At 44.2% G+C, this 23473-nt stretch overlaps 1 protein-coding gene and 1 pseudogene across 1 annotated transcript; both read right to left on the bottom strand.

Annotated features, from left to right (window-relative positions):
* Positions 1-5881: 5881 nt before the first annotated feature.
* Positions 5882-8403, bottom strand: LOC111840019 (chemerin-like receptor 1). Its single transcript, XM_023804404.2, has 2 exons — positions 7480-8403; positions 5882-6980 (listed from the first exon to the last, which is right to left on the bottom strand). Exon 2 carries the CDS (start codon positions 6973-6975, stop codon positions 5953-5955), a length of 1023 nt encoding a protein of 340 aa, XP_023660172.2. The 5' UTR covers positions 6976-6980; positions 7480-8403; the 3' UTR covers positions 5882-5952.
* Positions 8404-22533: 14130 nt separating this feature from the next.
* On the bottom strand, positions 22534-23153 carry LOC140587736 (chemerin-like receptor 1; annotated as a pseudogene).
* Positions 23154-23473: the final 320 nt, after the last annotated feature.

The raw sequence follows: 23473 nt of genomic DNA, 5'->3' as shown, positions 1-23473 counted from the left end.
TGCTTATACAGATCTTACATATTTAATAGTAAATTTAACAAGAAACTTAGCTGCATTTATGGCATTTATAACATAGAGAAACAACCTTTATGGTGATTTTCTGGGATTAATACTTTAAAGGCAGCTGTCATCTTATATATAGAGATAAAAATGAAAGAGACACAATGCTTAACATCAACACATTATACTTGTTTTGTTATCCAAATTTGGTTTTAAAATGTTTCTATGGACACTATTACTGATACCATCCCCTTCATAAGCTGTATATTATTATTATTTTTTTATTAATGACATTATGTGAAATGTTAGTGGCTCTAATCCAGCCTACAAAAGAATCCCTATCTTTAACATGGGCAGAGTAGCCTAGCCTGCACTTTCATTTACTTTGTTTAATACAATTATCTTTACTCCAAACGCTATAGCAGGTCGTAGTTTTAGAATAATTTTTTTTACAGATAATGAACGTTGTTTTGTCTTACTTAAGGATATGCTGCCTGCGCACTCAGTGCTACAGGGTCACATACGCACAACGTAATTTCGAAATGCTTTCAGTGCAGTTCCCAAGTCACACGTCCTCTATCATGCTAGTACTGAATGCTCTCTCTCCCTCTCTCTCTCTCTCTCTCTCTCTCACACACACACACAAACACACACACACACACACACACTATTAATAATACATTCAAACTGAATTAAGAATGCACTTGGCCCACATACATTTTCAACTGCTGATTTTATTTATTCAGGAGAATATTTAGCTTCAAATTTTATGTTTAGCTTTTAAAAAATACTACGGTCCTCATTGGGAATGTTCCCCAGACCAAGACATATCCACTCAAGACAAACTCAAGTGGACAAGCAGGCACAGGACAGCACATACATCTAGATGGAAACTGTAACCCAAGGTGGTCAAGTTGCAATCCAATTGAGTGTGTGAAGACCTATGAACAAACAGACGGACTATCGCAACCTTCCCGTCATCTTTCACATTCAATTTTAATTAAACGTTCCACCTGCTCAATATCTCTTCCCAGCAGCTCCTGCGCCCTCTGAAGCTGTCCAATAGCATTACACCGCCACAGCAGCTTGGAGATGTAGTACATTATAAGTAATGCTGCTACAAGAGGACAGCGGAGGAAAATTAATTTCCGCTTGTGAGGGGAAAGAAGTATATTTGCATATCGATTCATATAATATGTTTTGTAATTCGAGATTTATGGCCAAGACCAAGGCAAGATCAAGACAAAATGGGCTCAAGACGAGGCCGAGATCATCTTGAGCAGTCTCAAGACCAAGACCGGATCTCGAGAACTCTGGTGATCAGTTGTAAAAGGTTATTACAGTAATGTATATCTATTCAAATAATAATAAATACTTTATTTATCCCCATGAGGAAATTGTCTTTATGCCTCCCTCAACTTGTTCTTTTTGTAGAGTTGTTCTCTGCGAAGGGCAGCCACCCATAGGGGCCCCCAGGGAGTTGGGGATTAAGGGCCTTGCTCAAGGACCCACAGACATGCTGAGGCTGGGTGTGAATGGGCGACCTTCTGATTACAGGCACAAAGGCTTAGCACACTGAGCCACACGCTGCCCATTATATGTATAAAATATATGTATAAATAAGCAGACAAACTCAATACATTAACAAAAACACGTTTTTTTTTCCACAAAATGCAATATTTTGGGACACTTGTGCAAGACGAAGTGTTTCCTGAAAACAAACAAACAAATAGAAGTCCAAATGAAAACTGTAAGAAAAACTTGCCTCCTATTTTGGTCTCACCACAGGACTGCATCACAAGTGATGTTCTCCTTGGCTAAACAGTGGGGAAAGAATCTTCTGGAGTGTCAGATTCAGCCGCCGAAAACTCCCACATCAAATATGGAAGAAAAATTCCAGTAGGATTGGGGGAGGTGCATAGTGGAATTGTTGTCAGTGTCTTAGAAGAAGGTGTATGTGGGTATCTCGTGCTGACCCTGAAACCAGGAGCTGAAACTGCCTGTTTGTGAAGAGAATAATAACCTCCTCTGCTGCCACAACGGGACATGCTACGTCGGCTCCAAAATGCTGCAACGGAAGGTAATGGGAAAGCAGTCAGACATATCGAGAGGAGATAAACAGGTTTATGTTCTTATGTGTTTGCTATATTCACCTATCTCAAAGACCATATGGTTTAATCAATGTATTGCAATGAAATAGATTCATGGACCAAATATATGGTGAGATATGGGTATTATGATTTGCTTGATCACATAGTATTTTTTAATATGGAGACATGTAAGGGTTTAGCAAGAGTAGGGTACAAACTGGTGGTGACTGGTGATAGGCCTAAAGGAAACGCGGAAGTGCACAAGGTCATCACACACTGGACCCGAGCCCCTGGATTGACCAATGTGGTAGAAGATTGCCTTTTAGAGGATTTGGAGAAATGTAAAACATGAGCATTTTCTTTGTTCTGGGGTTCATTTCTTTAGAATGGGTATGCTCTGTTTTTTTGCTGGATGCATGACATTTTAATAAAAGGAATTTTATGTTGTTCAAGTCGCGTCAGGTAAATTTACGTCATGCCTGGTCAAGAGCAGAATTTATAGAAAGGAAAGTGAGTATATGATTTTTACTTCCACAAACTCCACATGCATCCTCCTTTGCTTGGAGAAGAGGCATGCGTGTGAGGGGATGGCGATCATACAACTTCCAGCACCATGCTGAAATACATAATAGGAAATAGAGGATTGTGTTTCAAGTTCCAATGTTAGTGTGTAAACAATTGTGAGAATCTGTAATGTTTTCATCTTCCAATCTCCATCCACACACCTTACAACCATTTAACTAGTACAGGGTTGCAGTGATCCTGAAGCCTATACCAGAGACCATAGGGCACCATGCAGGAGGTGCTTTATATGGGATGCAGGTTGATCACAGAACGCAGACACACACACACACACATACACACATCCATAAGGGGAAATTTCTAGACACCAATTCACCTTAAAAACTGTATAATTCTGGAAAAAGGAGTACCTGAATTATGCAATAAGACACAGGAAGATCATGCTAATTCCACACATGCAGCTAAGGGGTGGGATTTAAACCCCACAGATCTGGAGATGGAGATGTCATGCCCCACATGCCTTTTCCCCCTGTGTTCTCTGTTGTGTGGCTCTAACGAGCCTCACCTGCTCCTTGTTTAACCCTGCCTCTTGTTTCAGCCCTCGTGTGGATGATCCCATGTGCCTCTCTGCTCCCTCATCTGTGGTGTATATAGTGCCTCCTCATCCTGAGCTCCCCAGTTCGGTCAGCGTTATGTTACTGCCCTCCTGTGCCCCTCCATTTGCCCTGCTCCCTCTGTATCCTCCTAGCTCTCCCTGCCTAGTTTTGACCCCTTGTGGTCCATTTCCTTTTGCCTCTCTCATTGTGTTGTGCTTTAATAAAGCCCCTTGCCTTTGCCTCAGGCCCTTCCCACATCGTGAGACACTCCTAATATTCATTGTAAAACAATATTATTATTGTTTGTATATACTGTATCTTACATTAGAACCTTATGATATCAAAAGGCTAATCTGCTTATTTAATGCAAGTTAGTGCCATAATGTCTGCAGAACTGCTGGATGGTTTCTCACCAAATTGCACTTTCAATTTTAGACAGGAGAGATCTCCAGCTTTTATGTTTGAAGTCCTTGTCCATAAATGCATATATTTAAGGATTTAGGAAGCTGTTTGCAACAGCAAGAGTGGCAAAACCTTTGTGTGCATAAAAACATTTGTTAGTCCTGACATTTGGGGTTTATCAGCACTACAATATGGTAGGACAGTTAGAAAATGAAGAAAGCTCCTATCAGTGCAGACATGACCTTGGATGGACCTTGGAACTTGATAATTTGGTTGCTTCTTATTCTCCAAACGATGACAGAATAACAGGAGATAATAATTATCCATAATGAATATTATGGAGCCACTTTGAGGTGTTGTGGAGGAGTGAGTCAGGACATGTTTTCCTCCACCAGCATCACATAGAGTCCTGGCAGCTGTTCTGCAAGAGGAATTGCTCAAAATCCCTCTAATATAAATTGATGCTGTATTGGCCACAAAACGAGGCCCTATACCTTCCTAATAAATTATTGTGGTTTAAAACCAGGTACTTCAGTTTCATTGTCCAATTCTGTATGTCAGGTTTTTATAGAAGAAATCAGATTATCTGATATTTAAATAAACTGTGACAGTTTCTGCGGAAGATATCAGGAGAGTGGGACAGCAATATTAAAACAGACATTGCACCTTCCCTGCTCGATATTCCACAGTCATCTGTAAGTGGTATGAATGCAAAACGAAAGTATTTAAGAACAACATAAACCAACAGAGACCATGTCAAGTAACAGAACATGGCCGCTGGGGCTCTGAGGCACATACAGTGCGTAAAAATTGCCAACGCTCTGTTCACTCAATAACTGCAGAGTTCCAAACTTCCTCTGGCATTAACCCAGTACAAAAACCATGCATTAGGAGCTTCAAGGAATGGGCTTCTATGGTGGAGGAGCTACGTGCAAGCCTCACATCAGATGGAGTGGTGTAAAGCAGGCCGCCACTGGACTCTGTAGCAGTGGAAACGTTCTGTGGAGTGACAAATCACACTCCTCTGTCTGTCAGCCTGATGGATGAGTTTGAGTTGGGCGGAAGCCAAGAGGACGTTACCTGCTTGACTGCATTGTGCCAGCTGCACAGTCTGGTGGAGGAGGGATAATGCTATGGGGTAGTTTTTCCAGGAGTTGAGCTTGGCCCCTTAGTTCCATTGACGGGAACTCTTAATGCTTCAGTGTACTAAGACATTTTGGACAATTCTATGCTTTCAACTTTTGGGAACTGTTTGGGGAAGGGGAGAGTTTCAATTACAAAGTGGCATTTGGGGGACCCTATTTTCCTGTACGAAGGGGGAAAGCTTCCCCGCCCAGTCTTTAACAAAACATCAACTCCTTGTTCTCTGACTAACAGTCTGCTATCCAGTCATCTCTGCAGGGTGATTTTAAGCAGTATGATAGACAGGCATGAACTGAGTGTCGTCAACATTAACAAGCACATTTATAGGCTTATAAGGCATGGTAGGTAGTACTCTGGCCTCACACATCCAAGGCTGTGTGTTTAATTCTCTCCCCCTGTCACTGTGTGTGCATGAAATTGGCATGATCTTACCATGTTTGTGCATGTTTCCTCACACACCACACATTTTAAATTTAGTTTTTATTTTTAGGTCTTAACTACATAAATGAGTTGCAAAGGTTACTTACAAATTGTTCAGTTTAAAAATGATTATTACAGAAAATTAACATGTATTATGCTCTTTAAAATGATCAAGTTAAAAGGCAAACACTACCTCAAAGCTTATTATCCATTTACAGAAAGTACACACAGTAAATGAAGAATGTAAAATAAATGTTGCAGATTTCATTGAAGCAGATATTGTTACAGTATATGCATTATTTATAAGTGTAATTTCATGAAATACATATTAAGACCCCCTAGGATATTAAGTAAACTTAAAGGCTTTTTAAAAATCTTTTTGGTCTGGTGTCATCTTATAACAACTCTCTCGGCTCCTAGATTTCAGAGACTGAGCATGATGGTGTGGTGGTGGTTGGAGGTGGGGATGGGGGGCATCTACCTTCCCTCAATGGGCAGATATGATTCCCATCTCCCCATCCCAGCAGAATCTTTCAGGATATTCTTTAAATGTTTGGATTCATTATAATGAACATTTAGTACTGAATTTCACATAGAGGTTGCATAAATCTGCATTATCTGAATTTGTATATATTTTCCTTACATTTTTAGCCTTTGGAGAAGTATCTTAAAATGAATATCACGGCAGATAGTCTAGTCACAACTGGCTTAAGAAAAACATTTCCTCATTACAAGGCCATTTTATTTAGCATAGTAAAATTTTTGCAAACATTTATTTTTTACATGTGTGTTGACACTCGTGCATTGGAAACTTCTACTGTACTAGAACCAGAGACCCATCTGTTTGTGGTATGTGTTTCCTCCCCAAGTGCATTTTCAATTTTGCGTAGCAGAGAGCGCCAGAATTTGTTTTTAAAGTCTTCACCCATAAATGCATACAAGAATGGATTTAGGATGCTATTTATACTAGCAAGAGTAACAAACACCTTTGTGTAGGTACCAAGTGACTCCTTATATTTAGGGGTTAATTCCATCAGTACAACAATATGATAGGGCAGCCAGCAAATGAAGAAAGCACCTATCAGAGCAGTCATGACCTTGAATGGTTTGGAGGACTTAGTTACTCGGTTGCTGCTTATTCTACAGATGATGACAGAATAGCAAGAGATAATGATTAAAAAAGGAACAACAAACCCACACACAAATCGACTGAGGACAACAGCCAAGTGGCTAGAGGGTGGCTCATAATTATTGTGGCACTTTGTTTTGTTCCCTTCCAGGCTGATGTTCCGGAAAACTGTTGAAGGAAAACTTAGAGCAATGGAGACAGTCCAGGCCAGGATGATGACGATGGATGCCTTCTTCACTGTACGTTTGTTCTGTGCCCAGACCGGGAACACCACAGAGACACAGCGGTCAATACTGATGATGACCAGCAGGAAGATGCTGCTGAACATGTTGAGGAACATTACAAAGGAGGTGAACTTGCACATGGAGAGTCCAAAGATCCAGTTTTCGGTGAATATATATGCAGCATTTATAGGGAGGAAAAGGCAGAACAGGAAGTCGGAGATCGCCAGGCTGAGATACCATGTCAAGTTGACGGTTTTCTTCATCTTGAGACCTATTATCCAAATAACTACGCTATTCCCACAAACCCCAACAACAAAAATGACAAAATTGACTACTACCAGGACCACACGGTCCCAAATCCAGGAATCATCCTGGCCACCTGTCTTCAGTACTATGGAAGCAGTATCATTATATTCATAGTCAAATGAACAATTATTTTCTGCTGACATTCTTTCTGAAAAGGGGTAAACAATAAATGATTTCATCAATCTTACATATATCATCACAGATTAATTAAATATCACCATTTGCACATTTGTAAGACAAAAGTCTTAAAAAAGGTTAAACAAAGAACCTTCATTTTTTAAATGAGGCTTCACATTGTGAACTGCAATATTTTAAAGCAGTTTAATGAAACATATAATGTCAATTGAAGGATGAAAAGATTTATCTAAAAACACAGACAATGTAACAGTAATAAGTATTAAGTATTTGAGTGTTTTGCCACATACTGCATAGCACACATTGTGAAATGAAATATATAGTCAATTTGAGACGTCTCCTTGTAAAATGAACATAGAAAAAAGTATATTTGTCTTAAAACAGGCATAACCCTTCAGAAAAGTATTATATTATCATAGCATAAGATAGTGACTTGGAGCAATTCATATCATTATTAATTAATATTATTATTATTATCATCATCATTATAAAATGGATTGGTGCAAACTTACCAAAGAGCACTTTCAGCGACTTGATACTGGCTGTCAGTCACAGTACATGCACAAAGTGTTTGTTCTCTTAAACATTTAACACATTGCATTTCCGGTTTGCATGAGTTTTATGAGGAACATTCTTGAAAGTGAAAACCAAGCTTGGGTTAATTTTTTAGATAGTGTTAAGATTACTAAACAAAGTCATGTTAATGCAACATATAACTTGTACACTACTGAAGCACTATTTATTTGTGCTTATACAGATCTTACATATTTAATAGTAAATTTAACAAGAAACTTAGCTGCATTTATGGCATTTATAATATAGAGAAACAACCTTTATGGTGATTTTCTGGGATTAATACTTTAAAGGCAGCTGTCTGTAAGTGTATTGTAGTAATATTTTTAAATGCTGCGTAATCCTACATATTAAAATTAAACAACCGTAAAAACAACCAACCTGGTTATAGTATACTGCCAGTCAAATATTTAGCTTTTTGTACCATTCTGTGACTCTACATGAAATCTGCAATAACTTTGTGTCTCAATATAAATGTGAACTGTAAACAGAAAGTGACAATAAGAAAACAAAGTGCGTTATATTTTTTTTTTCCCCAAATGCTGTCAAATACAGTGACTTGCAGGAAATGCAGACCTTTTGCACAAAAAACACAAACTTATATAGTGATTTGGGGTAAGGAATTGATTGCATGGTGAAAGTTAAAAACTTTTTTCCTACTTGTCTTAGGTCTATGTTCCCTATTGTACTAAACCAGTCATTTAATTCCATGGCCTTTTCTGCCTTGAGTGTGAAAATGCATTTTCAATTCAGATGGACTGAGTCTGTCTGCATGTGCCTTTGATGCAGTGAAACCACATCTTGAGAGGCGTCAATGCATCAGCATGGAGCATGACTGCCCCTTGTAAATAGTCCTCAGCCTCTTGCCTCAGAGGTGGGCGGAGGCTCTGCCATCCATTGAACTGGACCTGGAAAAGTAACTGCTGGTCGTATGAACTTCCTCACCCATTGCGTTCTCTATTTTTGACAACAAAGAGCTCTTGAACTTATGCTTGAAGTCTTTACCCATGAAAACATACAGAATAGGGTTCAAAAAACTATTAGCACTGGCAAAACTGGTGCCCAATGTTAACCCAGCTTTTAAAAACTCAATGTTATGGTGATGTAGGAATTAATAGCTCAAATAAATGTTAATATTCTCCACCAATATGTTTGAATTAATTAAAGTTTAATTAATTATTATTTAATGCTGATTATTAATCAATTGTTATGCCGAATGGTCGGCTCCTCCAAACTCAATTGCGGTATCCCTGTGAGTCTGTTAATGTGAGACTTAAATGGGATTCACTAATTACCAGTATCGCTTAGTAACCTGGGTTAGAAGGCTCGTCCAGCGAGCTGCATCACCAGGTAATGTACACGATTGGTAGCGAAGCTCCCCTCACGGCCAATGAGAGAGAGTCTTGCAATGTTTCAGGCGAGTTTGAGGTTCAGAGCGTGTAGCAAGATCGCACAATGGCAGGAACTTATTATGAGACACACAATGACGGAGGCTAAAGTTGTGTAAAAGACATGCATTTATTCCTAGCTAACACTACAACTGACATAAGACAGACATTACACCTAACACAAACAACAAACACGAAATAACGGAATAAAACAAACAAAGTAATTATGAAAATGCAATGACCGGATTTAAATGAGTAACCTGAAATGGGAAATACTGTTCTGCAAAGCAAGCACAGTTTGTGGAAACACGACCCTAAAGTCTTATAGCAGGTTAACAGAACAGCTTAAGTTGTTAGAATGAAAGGAAGTTGGTTTACTTGGTTAAAGAGTGGGGGGGGGGGTCTTGGCAGTTGATGGCAGAGCTGCTGAGCTGATGGCACTCAGGAAGGCGCGGCGTTTGGAGCAGTGGAGTGGAGTCCCTTTAGATTCTCTCTCCTGGTGAAGCTTTGTCTTGGGTGCTGTTCTCTGTTCAGCTGGGCCTTCACCGGAGGGTTTCTGGTGGGCTTCTCTGCTCCCGGGCTGATGGTCTTTTCTGTACGGCTGCTGGGTGTTCTCTGCTCCGGTTGGCGGTTGTTCTGCGCCTGCTGGTTCTGAGGTGCCAGGATTTTTATGCTGTAAAGTCCATGAATAGGGATGACCAGGAATTCGACTCCTGGCCCAATGGCTGGCCATCCATTTGGCGGGCTTTCGGAAGGGGGTCTGTATCAGTCCTTTTGGGATTTATGGCCCGCCAGATTCTACCTTTACTGATGATTTTCATTAAGCTGTTATAACTTTTGATACATCCACTTTTATGGTAATCACTGACCAGATTTGGAATCAGGGGTGATTAACAATCAGTTTGATACCAAACATGCCATACCAGCTTCACAGGTACATACCTCATACCATCTGCATTAATTGATTAAACAATTAATTATTGTATCTATGTGACTGATTCATATCAGTATAGGATACAGGGGTTTTGGGTTGCACCTCAACAGATGTTACACTTTGTGCGGATATTACATCAAATATTCCTATTACAAACAGCACATCTTATCCATAGATAGGCGTGGCCGTTAGTTTGTGGTAATATCAATATAAGTTGCACATCTGGAAACAACATATTTTGTTTGGTGTGGCTTGTGCCAATTCATCTTCTCCAGAATGGATAAGATACACCTTAATTCAGTTCTTTTAACATAGCATGGTAGAAACAAAGAAACTTGGTGACTGTCCACCAAGATCAGATAAGGACCACAAAGGAATGTTGGAAGAGAAGGGGGGGTTTCTAACACAGAAGACTCTCTAAAAGTTAGCACACATACAAACATAACGTATCTGTATATTGAGACTAGTAGTCGTGAGTAAATCAATATACAGGGTATACAAAAGCCAAACTTAAATGAAATTTCCTTTAGGGTGTTCGTCTGTTGGGTGAGTGAAATGTAAGGCAGAATGTATGGGGAGGGGGTTGTGTGCCAAGTCGAGGGACCCCTGTCCGTGAAGTCCACTCTGCTTGTCTGTAGGTCCCTAAATCTTTGGGCAATAAAAGTTGGAGTGCTAGCCTCCCTGGTTATCTGTGTGTGTGTGTTTGTGTGTGTAACCCCCCTTTGGTGCCTCTCGTACCAGGCTCGGCCTTGTCTCAGGCCACCTGGAATTTAGGCCCTGTGATATGTGCATGTGTGATCCTACATATCCCCCCTTTCGGCTGATGATGGCATTGCCATCATTCAGGCGACGGAAGTTGAAACAGGATCACCACCATGCAACGAGGCATTGTTGACATCCCATTGTTTGGCACTCTGGGTGGCACAGATACTAATCTAGCAGCAGAGAGGCTTCAACGGGATCTGGATTTAATTAGCGAATGGGCTGATACTTGGCAGATGAAATTTAACACAGATAAATGTAAGGTAATCCATGCAGGGAGCAGAAATATACAGTACAGATATTTTATGGGTTCCACTGAAATAAAGGTAGCTGATTACGAGAAAGATCTCAGTATGTATGTTGATGCTTCCATGTCCCACTCTCGCCAATGTGGGGAAGCAATAAAAAAGGCGAACAGAATGTTGGGTTATATCTCTAGATGTGTGGAGTTTAAGTCAAGGGAGGTGATGTTACACTTATATAATTCCTTGGTAAGACCCCACCTAGAATACTGTGTGCAGGTTTGGTCACCATACCTCAAGAAGGACATTGCTGCCTTAGAAAAGGTGCAACGAAGAGCTACGAGAATGATTCCTGGTCTTAGAGGAATGTCTTACGAGGAGAGGTTAGCGGAACTGAATCTGTTCAGCCTTGAGCAAAGGAGACTAAGGGGGGATATGATTCAGGTCTATAAGATTCTAACGGGTCTGGATGCTGTTCAGCCAAATGACTATTTCAATATTAGTCTAAATACTAGAACTCGTGGCCATAAGTGGAAATTAGCGGGAGAACATTTTAAAACAAATTTGAGGAAGCACTTCTTTACACAGCGTGTAGTCAGAGTATGGAATAGTCTTCCTGCTATTGTAGTGGAAGCTAAAACCATGGGTTCCTTTAAATCAGAGCTAGATAAGATTTTAACAACTCTGAGATATTAGCTAAGTTCTCCCCAAACGAGCTTGATGGGCCGAATGGCCTCCTCTCGTTTGTAAATTTCTTATGTTCTTATGTTCTTATGTGACAGGATGGACAGGGAGGAGGCGCAGGGGCTGGCGCCTGGCTTCTGGGACCGCGAGGAGTGGTGAATCCTATGTCGAACAGGGTGCCAACGGCTGCTGCAGCTCCCAGCAGGGTGCTCAGGAGCCTCTTGGGCCGTCGATTGGACTCAGCTTGGGTCACGGTCGTTGGGTTACTGCTCCAACCTGTGGGTAGTGTCAGCGGCAGCATGATGCAGGGCATCCTGGGTCCATCGGACACCTGTCCCACTACTTTGGGGTCTCTCATGCAGGTAATGGCTCAGTTGACATCGTCCGACGAATACTCTCTCTGTGTGGGTACAACAGTTGGTAATCAAGAGACCGGGCTGTTCCCGGAAGACGATGCTGGGCGGAGGTCCAGGGAACGTCGTATCAGACTGGAGCCTCAGCCTCCTAGGCAGAGTAATGCTAGTAGCGGGGGCAGCATCATCCTAGTAATAGGGGGTAGAAAATAAAGACCAGATTAGGATTGAGGGGGTGAGTCGAGACTCTGAATGTTGTGCACACCGGTGCAAAAGGAACAGGGAGAAAGTATAGTGGGCAACAATTCTCGGCCAGAGAACAATTGCAAAGAAACAAACGGGACAAAGAAAATTGCAAAACTGGATCCTCTTCAGTAATTTCCCGGGCACGCGTGAGCCACCCCAGGTCCTTACCAAAAACAACAACCAAAATAAAATGAAAAGCTATCAAAAGAAAGAAACAGATAAGTACAGCAAAACTGAAAAGGTCACCCAGATATCAGTAGTCAGGCCCACCACCTTAATCTACCCTATCTGTGACCATCCTTCCTCCCCTTTCTCTTTGGTCTTTCTTGTTGAGGTTTTGGAGGAGATTTTGGCTGGAAAAGTTGTCTTTCTTTTGGTTGGAATGTGGTTTATTCCAAGCTGCTGGCTTCGTCTTGAGAAGGCTGGTTGGTGGGTGTTTCAGGCTTTCTTTGGGCTTGGTATTTCTTGATTTGATTCCGATGAACCCACTTGAGGCATGTTTCTTGGGTGCCTTTGTTGGTTCGGATTCGGTAAGCCACAGGTGACAGTTTGTCCACGATCTCATGTGGTCCTGACCAGCGTGGTAGAAGCTTCCTGGAAAGTCTTTGTGCTGAGTTTGGTTGCACAAACCTATAGTACCAGATTTTGTCTCCCACTTGGAGTTCATCTTGTGAGGTTTTCTGGTCATAGTAGGCTTTCCTGCCCTCTGCGGTTCTTTGCAGGTTTTGTTGGGCGAATGCAAAGGAAGCTCTCAAATGCTGGTGCAGGCTGTCCAGATATTGTTGTGTGGTGTAGGCTGTGATGAGATTGTTGTCACCAGGTTGGTAGAGCAGGTGGAGAGGGAGTGTCATTTGTCGTCCTATCATCAGTTCGAAGGGGGACACTCCTGTGGACTTGTGGGGTGTGGCTCTGATTGCCATGAGCACCAGAGGCAATTTCACATCCCAATCTTTCTGATTGGATGCCACATATTTCTTGAGCATACCGACGACGGTTCGGTTGGTCCGTTCTACTTAGCCGGATGCCATAGGATGGTGGCTGATGTGGAACTGGGCTTTGATCCCCAACAGTTTCCAAATGTCCTGCATCACTTCGGCTGTGAAGTGGGTGCCTCGGTCTGAGTTGACTTTCAGTGGGAGGCCAAACCTGGAAAACACATGGTTCGTGAGCAGATACTGTATGCCGTTGTCCGGGCTGTGTCGTTGGGTGCCGGGAGGCATTCTACCCACTTAGTGAACTGACAGGTGACTGTGAGGAAGTATTTGTTTCCGCGAGCTGATCTCGTCAGGGGTCCTACCCAGTCAATCTGTAGATCTGACCATGGGAAATTGATACCCCGTCGCTGCAGAGGGGCCTTGTGGTTTGGGTTTGCTGGTTGAAATTGGCAGCAGACCAGACATCCTTTCACATATTCTGTTACATCCTGTCGCATGTTAGGCCAGTAGGCTACTTGACTAAGTGTCTCGTAGGTTGTTTTGGCATTGCGGTGTCCTGCACAGGGTGCGTCGTGGGCGTACAGTAGCATGACCCCCCTTTGTGCCTGAGGGACCACGAGCTGTGGTGAAGTGTGGGCATCAGGGACATCAAGAGGTACGCCCTCGACGAGATGAAGAAAGAGTAAAGCCATCATCAGGTGATGGAGGTCAGGAAGGGATGCCTGATCAGTTGTGGAGATCGAGTTAGCCGAGAGGTCGCGGAGGTGATCGCAGACCTTATTGAACACAGCATCAGTGGGCTGGAGAGAGACGATGCCAGAGTTGGAGACCTGAAGGGAAAGTTCTAGCAGTGAGGCCTCTGGCATCGAGGTAGGTGCTCGGCTGTGGCTGCAGGTGACGACCTGGACAGCATGGGTGGGTGGGAGGGGACAGTCACCATGCAGTGCTCCTGCTTTAGCGAATGCATCCGTGTGGTCATTGTATGTCTTGTCCAGTCCTGGGAGTCTGGAATGACAGCTGACCTTCTTCCAATAGATCTGCGTGTTTCGTGCGGTAATCAGAGCATCGCACGTGTGCAGGTCGTCTTGGTGTTTGACTGGCTTGTTCCCTGATGTCTTGAAGCCATTCCGTGTCCAGTGAGGGAGATGGCACATGAAGTTGAGACGTGCATAGCTGAAGTCTTTGCAGATCAGCAGGTCCTTTACTTCACGTTCGGAGGCCATCTCCAGGGTGATTAAGATTGCTGCCAGCTCTGCGTACTGCGATGTGTGAGGACCAAGCTTGAGCTGTTGTGGTGGAACAGGGTCGTCATTGAGCCACAGAATGCCAGCTCCCACTTTCAGGGTCCCCTGATGTTTGAATACGCACCCATCTACATAAATGGTGATCATGTCTTGACAGACATTTTCATCAAAGTAGTGGTATTGCAACGGTTCCATTGGTGTGGGCGTGTCCACAATGTTGGGTGCTGCTGGTCCCTCCTGAGAATAGCTGTGGCAGCTGGGTGACTGTACTGCGTCAGGCTGGGCAGTTATGGCATGGATTGTCAGGTGTTGGTCGTCAGCAAGCTCCACGTGTCATACAGTCTCTTTTGTCACTGGTGGCTCTTCTACCTCCATGGTCATGACCACATCTGTGACTTCCATGCCTTGGAGCCACATGCATTTCCCGATCTTGGGGCAGAAGGATCCCAGGGTAGGGTCCTGCCTGCACAGGAAGGAGTCATGATGCTGGTATGGGTCTCTTGCGTCAAGACACTGATCTCCTGCTGCGTTCTCTCCATGGTGTGGAGTGAGGTCTGAGGAGACAGCCAGGGTTTGACATTCCCATGTGACTGTGTCAGGTGTCCACAGTGGCGGCGGTTCTCTAACTTGAGCCCAAATTTTCTGACGTTGAAAGTCTAACAATGGCTCGAACCGGTTCAGCAAATCTTTCCTAATGAGGAATGGAATGGACTCAAGTTGGGAAATGTATACAGGGTGCATTACATTCATGGGGCCGATGGACAAATTGAGGGGGATCATGTGATCCATCCTGGTGCCCACTGGTGAATATGCCTGCACGTCCAAAGAGCATTTCCTCGGCTGGAGGGTTTTGTTCTTCTGGGCGGCTAGGTGCTGCACCTGGTAGAAGAGACTGGCTGACATGAGGGTGATGTCTGCTGCAGTGTCGATGAGGGCCTCGAGGGTGAGAACATCTTCCAGGGTGATTGAGAGGTAGAATTTCTTGGCTACCCCCCTTTCCATCAGGTCACCCAGAAGCTGTGGCACAGGGGCCTGGCCAGGAAATGGTGAGGCGTCGCCACAGTCAGATTGGTGCTCTGAGTCAAGGCACACAACCAGGACAGTGCTGCCGGGCACCGGCGGGGGCTCATCCCCTTGATCAAGCTCTGTGTTGGTGATGGCAACATCAGGTGCTCTTACTGGGCATGAGTCAGTAGCACTTTCTAATTGAGGTGGGACTTCTTCAGTTGTTCCAATATCTCTGGTAGGGAAGGCCAATGACTGTTGAGTGTCATTTGGGGCTGACCTCTGAGGGAGTTTGTAGGCATTGACTGGTGTGGGTTCAGGTGAGGGTTGTGGGGTCCTGCGTGATTTGTGCTTCCGTCCTAGTCATTTTGGATCTTTCTTCCGAAAGTCCTCTTGACCCTTGAGGGGATGCTGAGTAAAGAAATCACGCAGCAACTGTAGTAGATTAGCCTCTTCTTCTTCCTTGGTTCGTCCAGGCCTCGAGTCTGGATCATAACCTCTCCTTCTGTCTTGCCAGTTCCGTGGTGGATTCCGTCGGGAACTTGGGGGAGAGCTTGGCTTAGGAAACTGGTTTCCCTGTCGGTCTCTCCACTTGTTCCATGGCTCCATTGGTCTTAGCTTACCCTTGTTAAGATAGCGCCGTGTCTCCCACCAGTCTGGCTGAGTCTTTGACTGCTGTGGGGGCACACCAGGGTAACGCTCACTGTGGCTTGCTGCTCTCCAACCTCGGTCATGGATTGGTGGTTGATGAGGAGGGTGGCCACCTTCCAACGCTAGGTTGGGATCTGTAGTGCTAAGGTTCAGCACTGCCGGAGCCTTGGTTGCCTTCTCAGCTGCTGCTCTTTGTTTGTGGTACGCCTTGATCGCCAGGTCTCGCAGTTGTTGACTTGTCATGGTGCGGGGACAAGCCATGAGCCCCAGGTAGTGGTTAATGGTTGGGTGGAGGTTCCGAAGGAAGAGAGCCTTGAAGTTCGAACTCTCGAATCAAGGCTTTGTGTAGCAGCTTGGAGTCGGCCTTGATTCGACTGGGCTGTCGATCCAGGAAGCTGCGGAGCTCCAGACTAGATGTGATCCTGATGAGGTAGACTCTGTCCTCATTGGTCACATTGTCCAGTCTTTGGAGGTGGAAGTCGATGTCCTGGAGGTAGGCCTGAATGTCGTGGCCTCCTCCGGGATTCGGGGTAAACGTGTTGATATTCCGAGCTACTTTATCAAGCTCCTTTGTGGTAACCCGGTGCTGGTGTAACGTTCGCTTTGGTAGGCCTGTTCCATCTGGGGTGTCTTCTCTGAGAGAGACCTTCTGGGTTCTTGGTTCCTCAAGGTCTGGTGAGGGGCAGGGAGTTACCTCGTCCCGATGAGAGATCCCCGTGTGCCTTGGGAGCAACTGCACTGTTGGAGATGACGTCGGTCCCCTCGCTGATTCGTAGGGTGCCTCGAATTCCAACTTCACCTCATATGCTTGCTTCAATTCCTGTCTCACCTGGTCAATTTCTTCTGCGTCCGCCCGATGTTTCATTCTGGCATCGGTGAGCTGTTCCTGGGAGCTGATCAGTTGGTGATTCATCTTGTGCAGACGTCTCTGTGCCTCGGCCAGATGGTTTTCCAGGGCCTGGATCCGACCATCCTTTTTCTTGAGCTCCGCGTGGGCTCTGTCCAGCAGGGTGTCGGCCTGGTCCAGTCTGGCTTCAAGGTTTTCTCTGGTGGCTCTGGCTTGCTGTTTTTGCTGGTCAGCTTCAGCTCTGAGCTCTTCCAGGGCGTGTTGAAGCTTTTTGCTGGTGTGAGGCATTTCGCCTTCTTCTGTCTCCTCCTCCTCATGGGGTGGAGAGCTTCTCTTTTGGAGTTCTTGCTCCAGGTTCCCAATGTGATGTTGGGCCTGGGCGGCATCTCTCTGTGTCTCTGCCAGTAGTCGTTGGGTGTTTTCCTCCTGCTGTTGGAGTGCTTGCACCCTTTGCTGGAGACGGGACGTTCCCTCTTCATTCATCTTCAGCCTGGCTAGTAGTTTGTGTGCGAGGGAGCCGAGTATTTTGGTTAGCTCTTTACTCCCGCATTTCTGAGTGGGTGGCATGTCCATAAGTTCGGCAATGTCGTCCTCAATTTGGTCAGCTTCTTTGGACCATGTGAGATCGACATGACCAGGCGGAAAGTTGGGAGTCACATCTTCAGACCAGATACCAAAATCTTTCCACTGGTCCAGTGGGCTTTCCATGTGGGTCATTGTGACTCGGTCAACAGGAGGGTGGCCGCAGATATCTGTTATACTCAGGCTGGCTGTTGCCTAGGTGGGAGGCCTAACACCTAAATCTGGGCGAACAAATTAAACCAACAAAATAAAATAAAGTAGAACTGGGGCCTGTCAATGGGTCACTGGACGGGTGTAGTGAACCACGGGAATAGTTACCCACGACAAAATAAACAAAGCAAAATTGTTCCCTGGGAGAAGTTGTTGCAGGTTAGAACAGTGTGAGTTACTCTAGAGCCTGAGAGATGCCCTAGTGAGGGGGAAAGGATAAAGCCTTATCCTGGAAATTGCAGATCTGTGGCTATTGACAGTGTTAGAAGACCACAGGAGAAGTTGGGAACAGGAAATGAGAAATAACAGCTTCAAACCAATGGGACTGCATTCAAACGTAGCTTGCTGTTGCAGATCAGATTACCCCTGGGTTGGGCTCTGTTGTACAACTCCGCTTTGACCAGAAGGGGGACCACTAGCAGGTTCTGCTTTATTTGTCCCTATATGAGGTGTTGCGGTGTTAAGCTAGTCATGCAGTTAGAGAGGTTTGAACGCTGTCAGGTGTCCCTCCTGAGTAGGGCACGTCCCACAAACTCAATCCCAGCCAAGCAGGCCCAAGTCCAGCTCCCACTCCCCCGATCCCCAGCAATGTCAACTTGGAAGGGGGTGTTCTGTACGCACAACTGAAACAACCCAGGTGGGGCTCAGCTTATCGGGCGCACTTTTGGCCCTGACTCGAACAAGAGACGGCGCAACGGCACTCGGGTGTCACCCAACCGATTGAGAGTCCAAGCTAGGGCTGTTCTCCTGAACTTCGCCCTAGACGAGGTCCTGCTCAAACTTGTAATGACCTCCCGAGATACCTGCCAACCTTGCCCTTAATGAGTCAGCGGGTGCAGCCGGGCTGGCGCGCTTTTGGGCGTCCAATTGCTGAGAACTCCCCTTCGGTTCTGACAAACTGTACGATCGTAAGCAGTGACAGCAGAGCTACAGGTAAGCTCAACCAACAGAGAGCGAATGGTAAGCACTCAGCACAGGAAAAGCTCAACTGATCACATCCAAAACCTCAATGCCTCCCTGATGTGTAACTGGTTTACTGTTATTAATAATGGTTGAACTTCTATGCAAGTCTCCTTGTTGGGGGAGAGAGAGTGAATGAAAGCATAAAATGAAATAAAACCTAAAATAAATCAAAAAGGTAAAACAGAAATCAAACCAAATTAATTGTTTCTTATTGTTTAATTGTAAACATCAATTAGTTATGCAGCAATAACCTAATTAGATGTTAATGTGTTGTGATCTAATCGATTTGGTCTGTGAAGTTGATTCCTGCTTTCAGGCAAGAACCTGTGTGTCCAATTATGTGTGTTGGTATTACCGGTGTTGACCACTAGAGACCCAACTCAGATGTTGTTACACTACTATGGCTGACCACTAGAGGCGCAATTTCGAAATTGAGTGGTAGTTCAATGCCTGACCACTAGAGGCGCAATTTCGAAATGGAGTGGTAGTCCAATGCTTGACCACTAGAGGCGCAATTTCGAAATGGAGTGGTAGTTCAATGCCTGACCACTAGAGGCGCAATTTCGAAATGGAGTGGTAGTCCAATGCCTGACCACTAGAGGCGCAATTTCGAAATGGAGTGGTAGTTCAATGCCTGACCACTAGAGGCGCAATTTCGAAATGGAGTGGTAGTTCAATGCCTGACCACTAGAGGCTCAATGGGACGTTGCTCCCTTTGTGGGGGGGGGGGTCCCAGGTACGTGAGCCTAAGGGGTGGGGTCACTGGTGACCCAGGAGAAAAAAACAAATGGCGTCAGGCAGGCCTTCAGGGCTCTGACCTTTATGTGTTTAGAGTGGCGTTCGCTGACTGCACTCGTAACCAAGACGGTTGCTAGGCGGTTGCCGACGCTAGATGAGTGACATACACTTTTAAAGTATGCACACGCCGCTTGCGGCTAACTTCTGTGTCTTGCGCAGTTTAAAACCCCTTAAAACAATTGCTGAAGCGAGACAGCGCTCGCGTTACGGCGACAGATCTAAATAGCGAGTGCACTATATCTCGTCGCAAATGGTGCTTAACCACGGCGGGTCTCAAGCACTGGAGACTCCCAAATTCTAAATAACACACACACTTGGCTCACAGCGCAAAGCGGTGTTAAACTTGCTTTGTCTAAAGCAGGCACACACATACGAGAAAGATCCTGATAGGTAGCTAAGCTATCGGTCTTATCTCAGGGAGTACAAACGCAACAGAATTCAGGTTAGATCCTCTTGACAAGAATTCCTGTTCGCTAATAGAAAGAGAGATCTCTGCCAGGATTTATAGAAACGGAGAAACTCGTCCGAATCGTCCTGGAAACAACGCGCTATACCTGAGAATCTCGTTAGATATAGGGTTTAAATTTACTGCAGTTTAAAACGAATGAAACCTAAAATAAAATAACCGAAAATAAAACAAAAGAAAATAACTACTAATAATAGAAATAAAAATAATAAGCCCGTATAATCCCGCTTAAATGCCTTCGGACTGCCGTGAGTGCAATTAATCCTCAACTTTGCAACCTGTTCACAGTAGCGCTTATTCAACTGCACGTTCGGTCATAAAAAGTTTAAATTGTGTGCTCACAAAAAGTTTGAACCTTGTGCCCGCGTTCTTCCACCATTAATGTAGGAATTAATAGCTCAAATAAATGTTAATATTCTCCACCAATATGTTTGAATTAATTAAAGTTTAATTAATTATTATTTAATGCTGATTATTAATCAATTGTTATGCCGAATGGTCGGCTCCTCCAAACTCAATTGCGGTATCCCTGTGAGTCTGTTAATGTGAGACTTAAATGGGATTCACTAATTACCAGTATCGCTTAGTAACCTGGGTTAGAAGGCTCGTCCAGCGAGCTGCATCACCAGGTAATGTACACGATTGGTAGCGAAGCTCCCCTCACGGCCAATGAGAGAGAGTCTCGCGATGTTTCAGGCGAGTTTGAGGTTCAGAGCGTGTAGCAAGATCGCACAATGGCAGGAACTTATTATGAGACACACAATGACGGAGGCTAAAGTTGTGTAAAAGACATGCATTTATTCCTAGCTAACACTACAACTGACATAAGACAGACATTACACCTAACACAAACAACAAACACGAAATAACGGAATAAAACAAACAAAGTAATTATGAAAATGCAATGACCGGATTTAAATGAGTAACCTGAAATGGGAAATACTGTTCTGCAAAGCAAGCACAGTTTGTGGAAACACGACCCTAAAGTCTTATAGCAGGTTAACAGAACAGCTTAAGTTGTTAGAATGAAAGGAAGTTGGTTTACTTGGTTGAAGAGTGGGGGGGGGGGGGGGGTCTTGGCAGTTGATGGCAGAGCTGCTGAGCTGATGGCACTCAGGAAGGCACGGCGTTTGGAGCAGTGGAGTGGAGTCCCTTTAGATTCTCTCTCCTGGTGAAGCTTTGTCTTGGGTGCTGTTCTCTGTTCAGCTGGGCCTTCACCAGAGGGTTTCTGGTGGGCTTCTCTGCTCCCGGCTGATGGTCTTTTCTGTACGGCTGCTGGGTGTTCTCTGCTCCGGTTGGCGGTTGTTCTGCGCCTGCTGGTTCTGAGGTGCCAGGATTTTTATGCTGTAAAGTCCATGAATAGGGATGACCAGGAATTCGACTCCTGGCCCAATGGCTGGCCATCCATTTGGCGGGCTTTCGGAAGGGGGTCTGTATCAGTCCTTTTGGGATTTATGGCCCGCCAGATTCTACCTTTACTGATGATTTTCATTAAGCTGTTATAACTTTTGATACATCCACTTTTATGGTAATCACTGACCAGATTTGGAATCAGGGGTGATTAACAATCAGTTTGATACCAAACATGCCATACCAGCTTCACAGGTACATACCTCATACCATCTGCATTAATTGATTAAACAATTAATTATTGTATCTATGTGACTGATTCATATCAGTATAGGATACAGGGGTTTTGGGTTGCACCTCAACAGATGTTACACTTTGTGCGGATATTACATCAAATATTCCTATTACAAACAGCACATCTTATCCATAGATAGGCGTGGCCGTTAGTTTGTGGTAATATCAATATAAGTTGCACATCTGGAAACAACATATTTTGTTTGGTGTGGCTTGTGCCAATTCATCTTCTCCAGAATGGATAAGATACACCTTAATTCAGTTCTTTTAACATAGCATGGTAGAAACAAAGAAACTTGGTGACTGTCCACCAAGATCAGATAAGGACCACAAAGGAATGTTGGAAGAGAAGGGGGGGTTTCTAACACAGAAGACTCTCTAAAAGTTAGCACACATACAAACATAACGTATCTGTATATTGAGACTAGTAGTCGTGAGTAAATCAATATACAGGGTATACAAAAGCCAAACTTAAATGAAATTTCCTTTAGGGTGTTCGTCTGTTGGGTGAGTGAAATGTAAGGCAGAATGTATGGGGAGGGGGTTGTGTGCCAAGTCGAGGGACCCCTGTCCGTGAAGTCCACTCTGCTTGTCTGTAGGTCCCTAAATCTTTGGGCAATAAAAGTTGGAGTGCTAGCCTCCCTGGTTATCTGTGTGTGTGTGTTTGTGTGTGTAACCCCCCTTTGGTGCCTCTCGTACCAGGCTCGGCCTTGTCTCAGGCCACCTGGAATTTACAGTAGGCCCTGTGATATGTGCATGTGTGATCCTACAGTGATTATGGTTTAGCTCCAGCAGAACAAATGTATGGAAGGGCAACCAGCAAATGAAGAATGCCGCTATCAGTGCAGACATGACCTTGAATGGTTTGGAAGACTTGGTCATTCTGCTGCTTCTAAGTTTACAAATGATGACAGAATAGCAAGAGATAATGATTAGAAAAGGCAACAGAAACCCACACACAAACCGACTGAAGACAACAGCGGAGTGGCTGCAGGACAGCTCATAATCATTGTAGCACTCAGTTCGTCCTCCCTCGACTTTAGTTTTTCGGACAACTGCTGAATGAGAGCTCAGAGCAATGGAAACAATCCATGCCAAGGTAACCATGATAAATGCCTTTCTCACTGTGCGTTGGTTTTCTGACCAAACTGGGAACACCACGGAGACACAACGGTCAATACTGACAGTCCAGGCCAGGATGATGACGATGGATGCCTTCTTCACTGTACGTTTGTTCTGTGCCCAGACCGGGAACACCACAGAGACACAGCGGTCAATACTGATGATGACCAGGAGGAAGATGCTGCTGAACATGTTGAGGAACATTACAAAGGAGGTGATCTTGCACATGTAGAGTCCAAAGATCCAGTGTCGGGTGACTATATATGCAGCATTTATAGGGAGGAAAAGGCAGAACAGGAAGTCGGAGATCGCCAGGCTGAGATACCATTTTGTGTTGACAGACTTGACCATTTTGAGCCCAGCAATCCAGATGACAACACCATTCCCAAAAATTGTCACAATTATGCAGGAAAGGTCATTCCTGCAGGATCTGTGGTGATGAAAAACAACATGATCCAATGTTGTGTTTTCAGAGGTGTAATTATAGGTGTAATTTTCTTAGTCATTGGAATATTCTTCAAAGTCAAATTGCTCCATACTGTAGGAAATGGCTTGTCTGGTTTCCCTGGGAAAAAGCAATTAGGAATCTTTAAAACAGTACAATTTATTATAGTACATGCTGTTTCCTTTTGCTTTTCTTTATGGTTTTTTTGCTACTCTTGTAATCAGCTATTTTGTTGAGTTGCTACATTTTAGATAAACGTTTAAATAAAACAATGTTGAGTTTAAATCTTCTCTTGATGTTACTGTGTGTACCCTTTAAAATTTATTGTACTTTAAAAGCCTTTCCTCTTTACCTACATTCTGACAGTAGTAATTAACAATCCTGCCCTTAAAAGTCTACATTTCTCATTGTT

The sequence above is a fragment of the Paramormyrops kingsleyae genome, chromosome 2, assembly GCF_048594095.1.
Source record: "Paramormyrops kingsleyae isolate MSU_618 chromosome 2, PKINGS_0.4, whole genome shotgun sequence".
NCBI lineage: Eukaryota > Metazoa > Chordata > Actinopteri > Osteoglossiformes > Mormyridae > Paramormyrops > Paramormyrops kingsleyae.
This window is presented reverse-complemented; position numbering and strand designations above follow the sequence as displayed.

Coding starts and splice junctions, on each gene's coding strand:
- LOC111840019 (XM_023804404.2), bottom strand. CDS start 6,975: ATGTCAGCAGAAAATAATTGTTCATTTGACTATGAATATAATGATACT.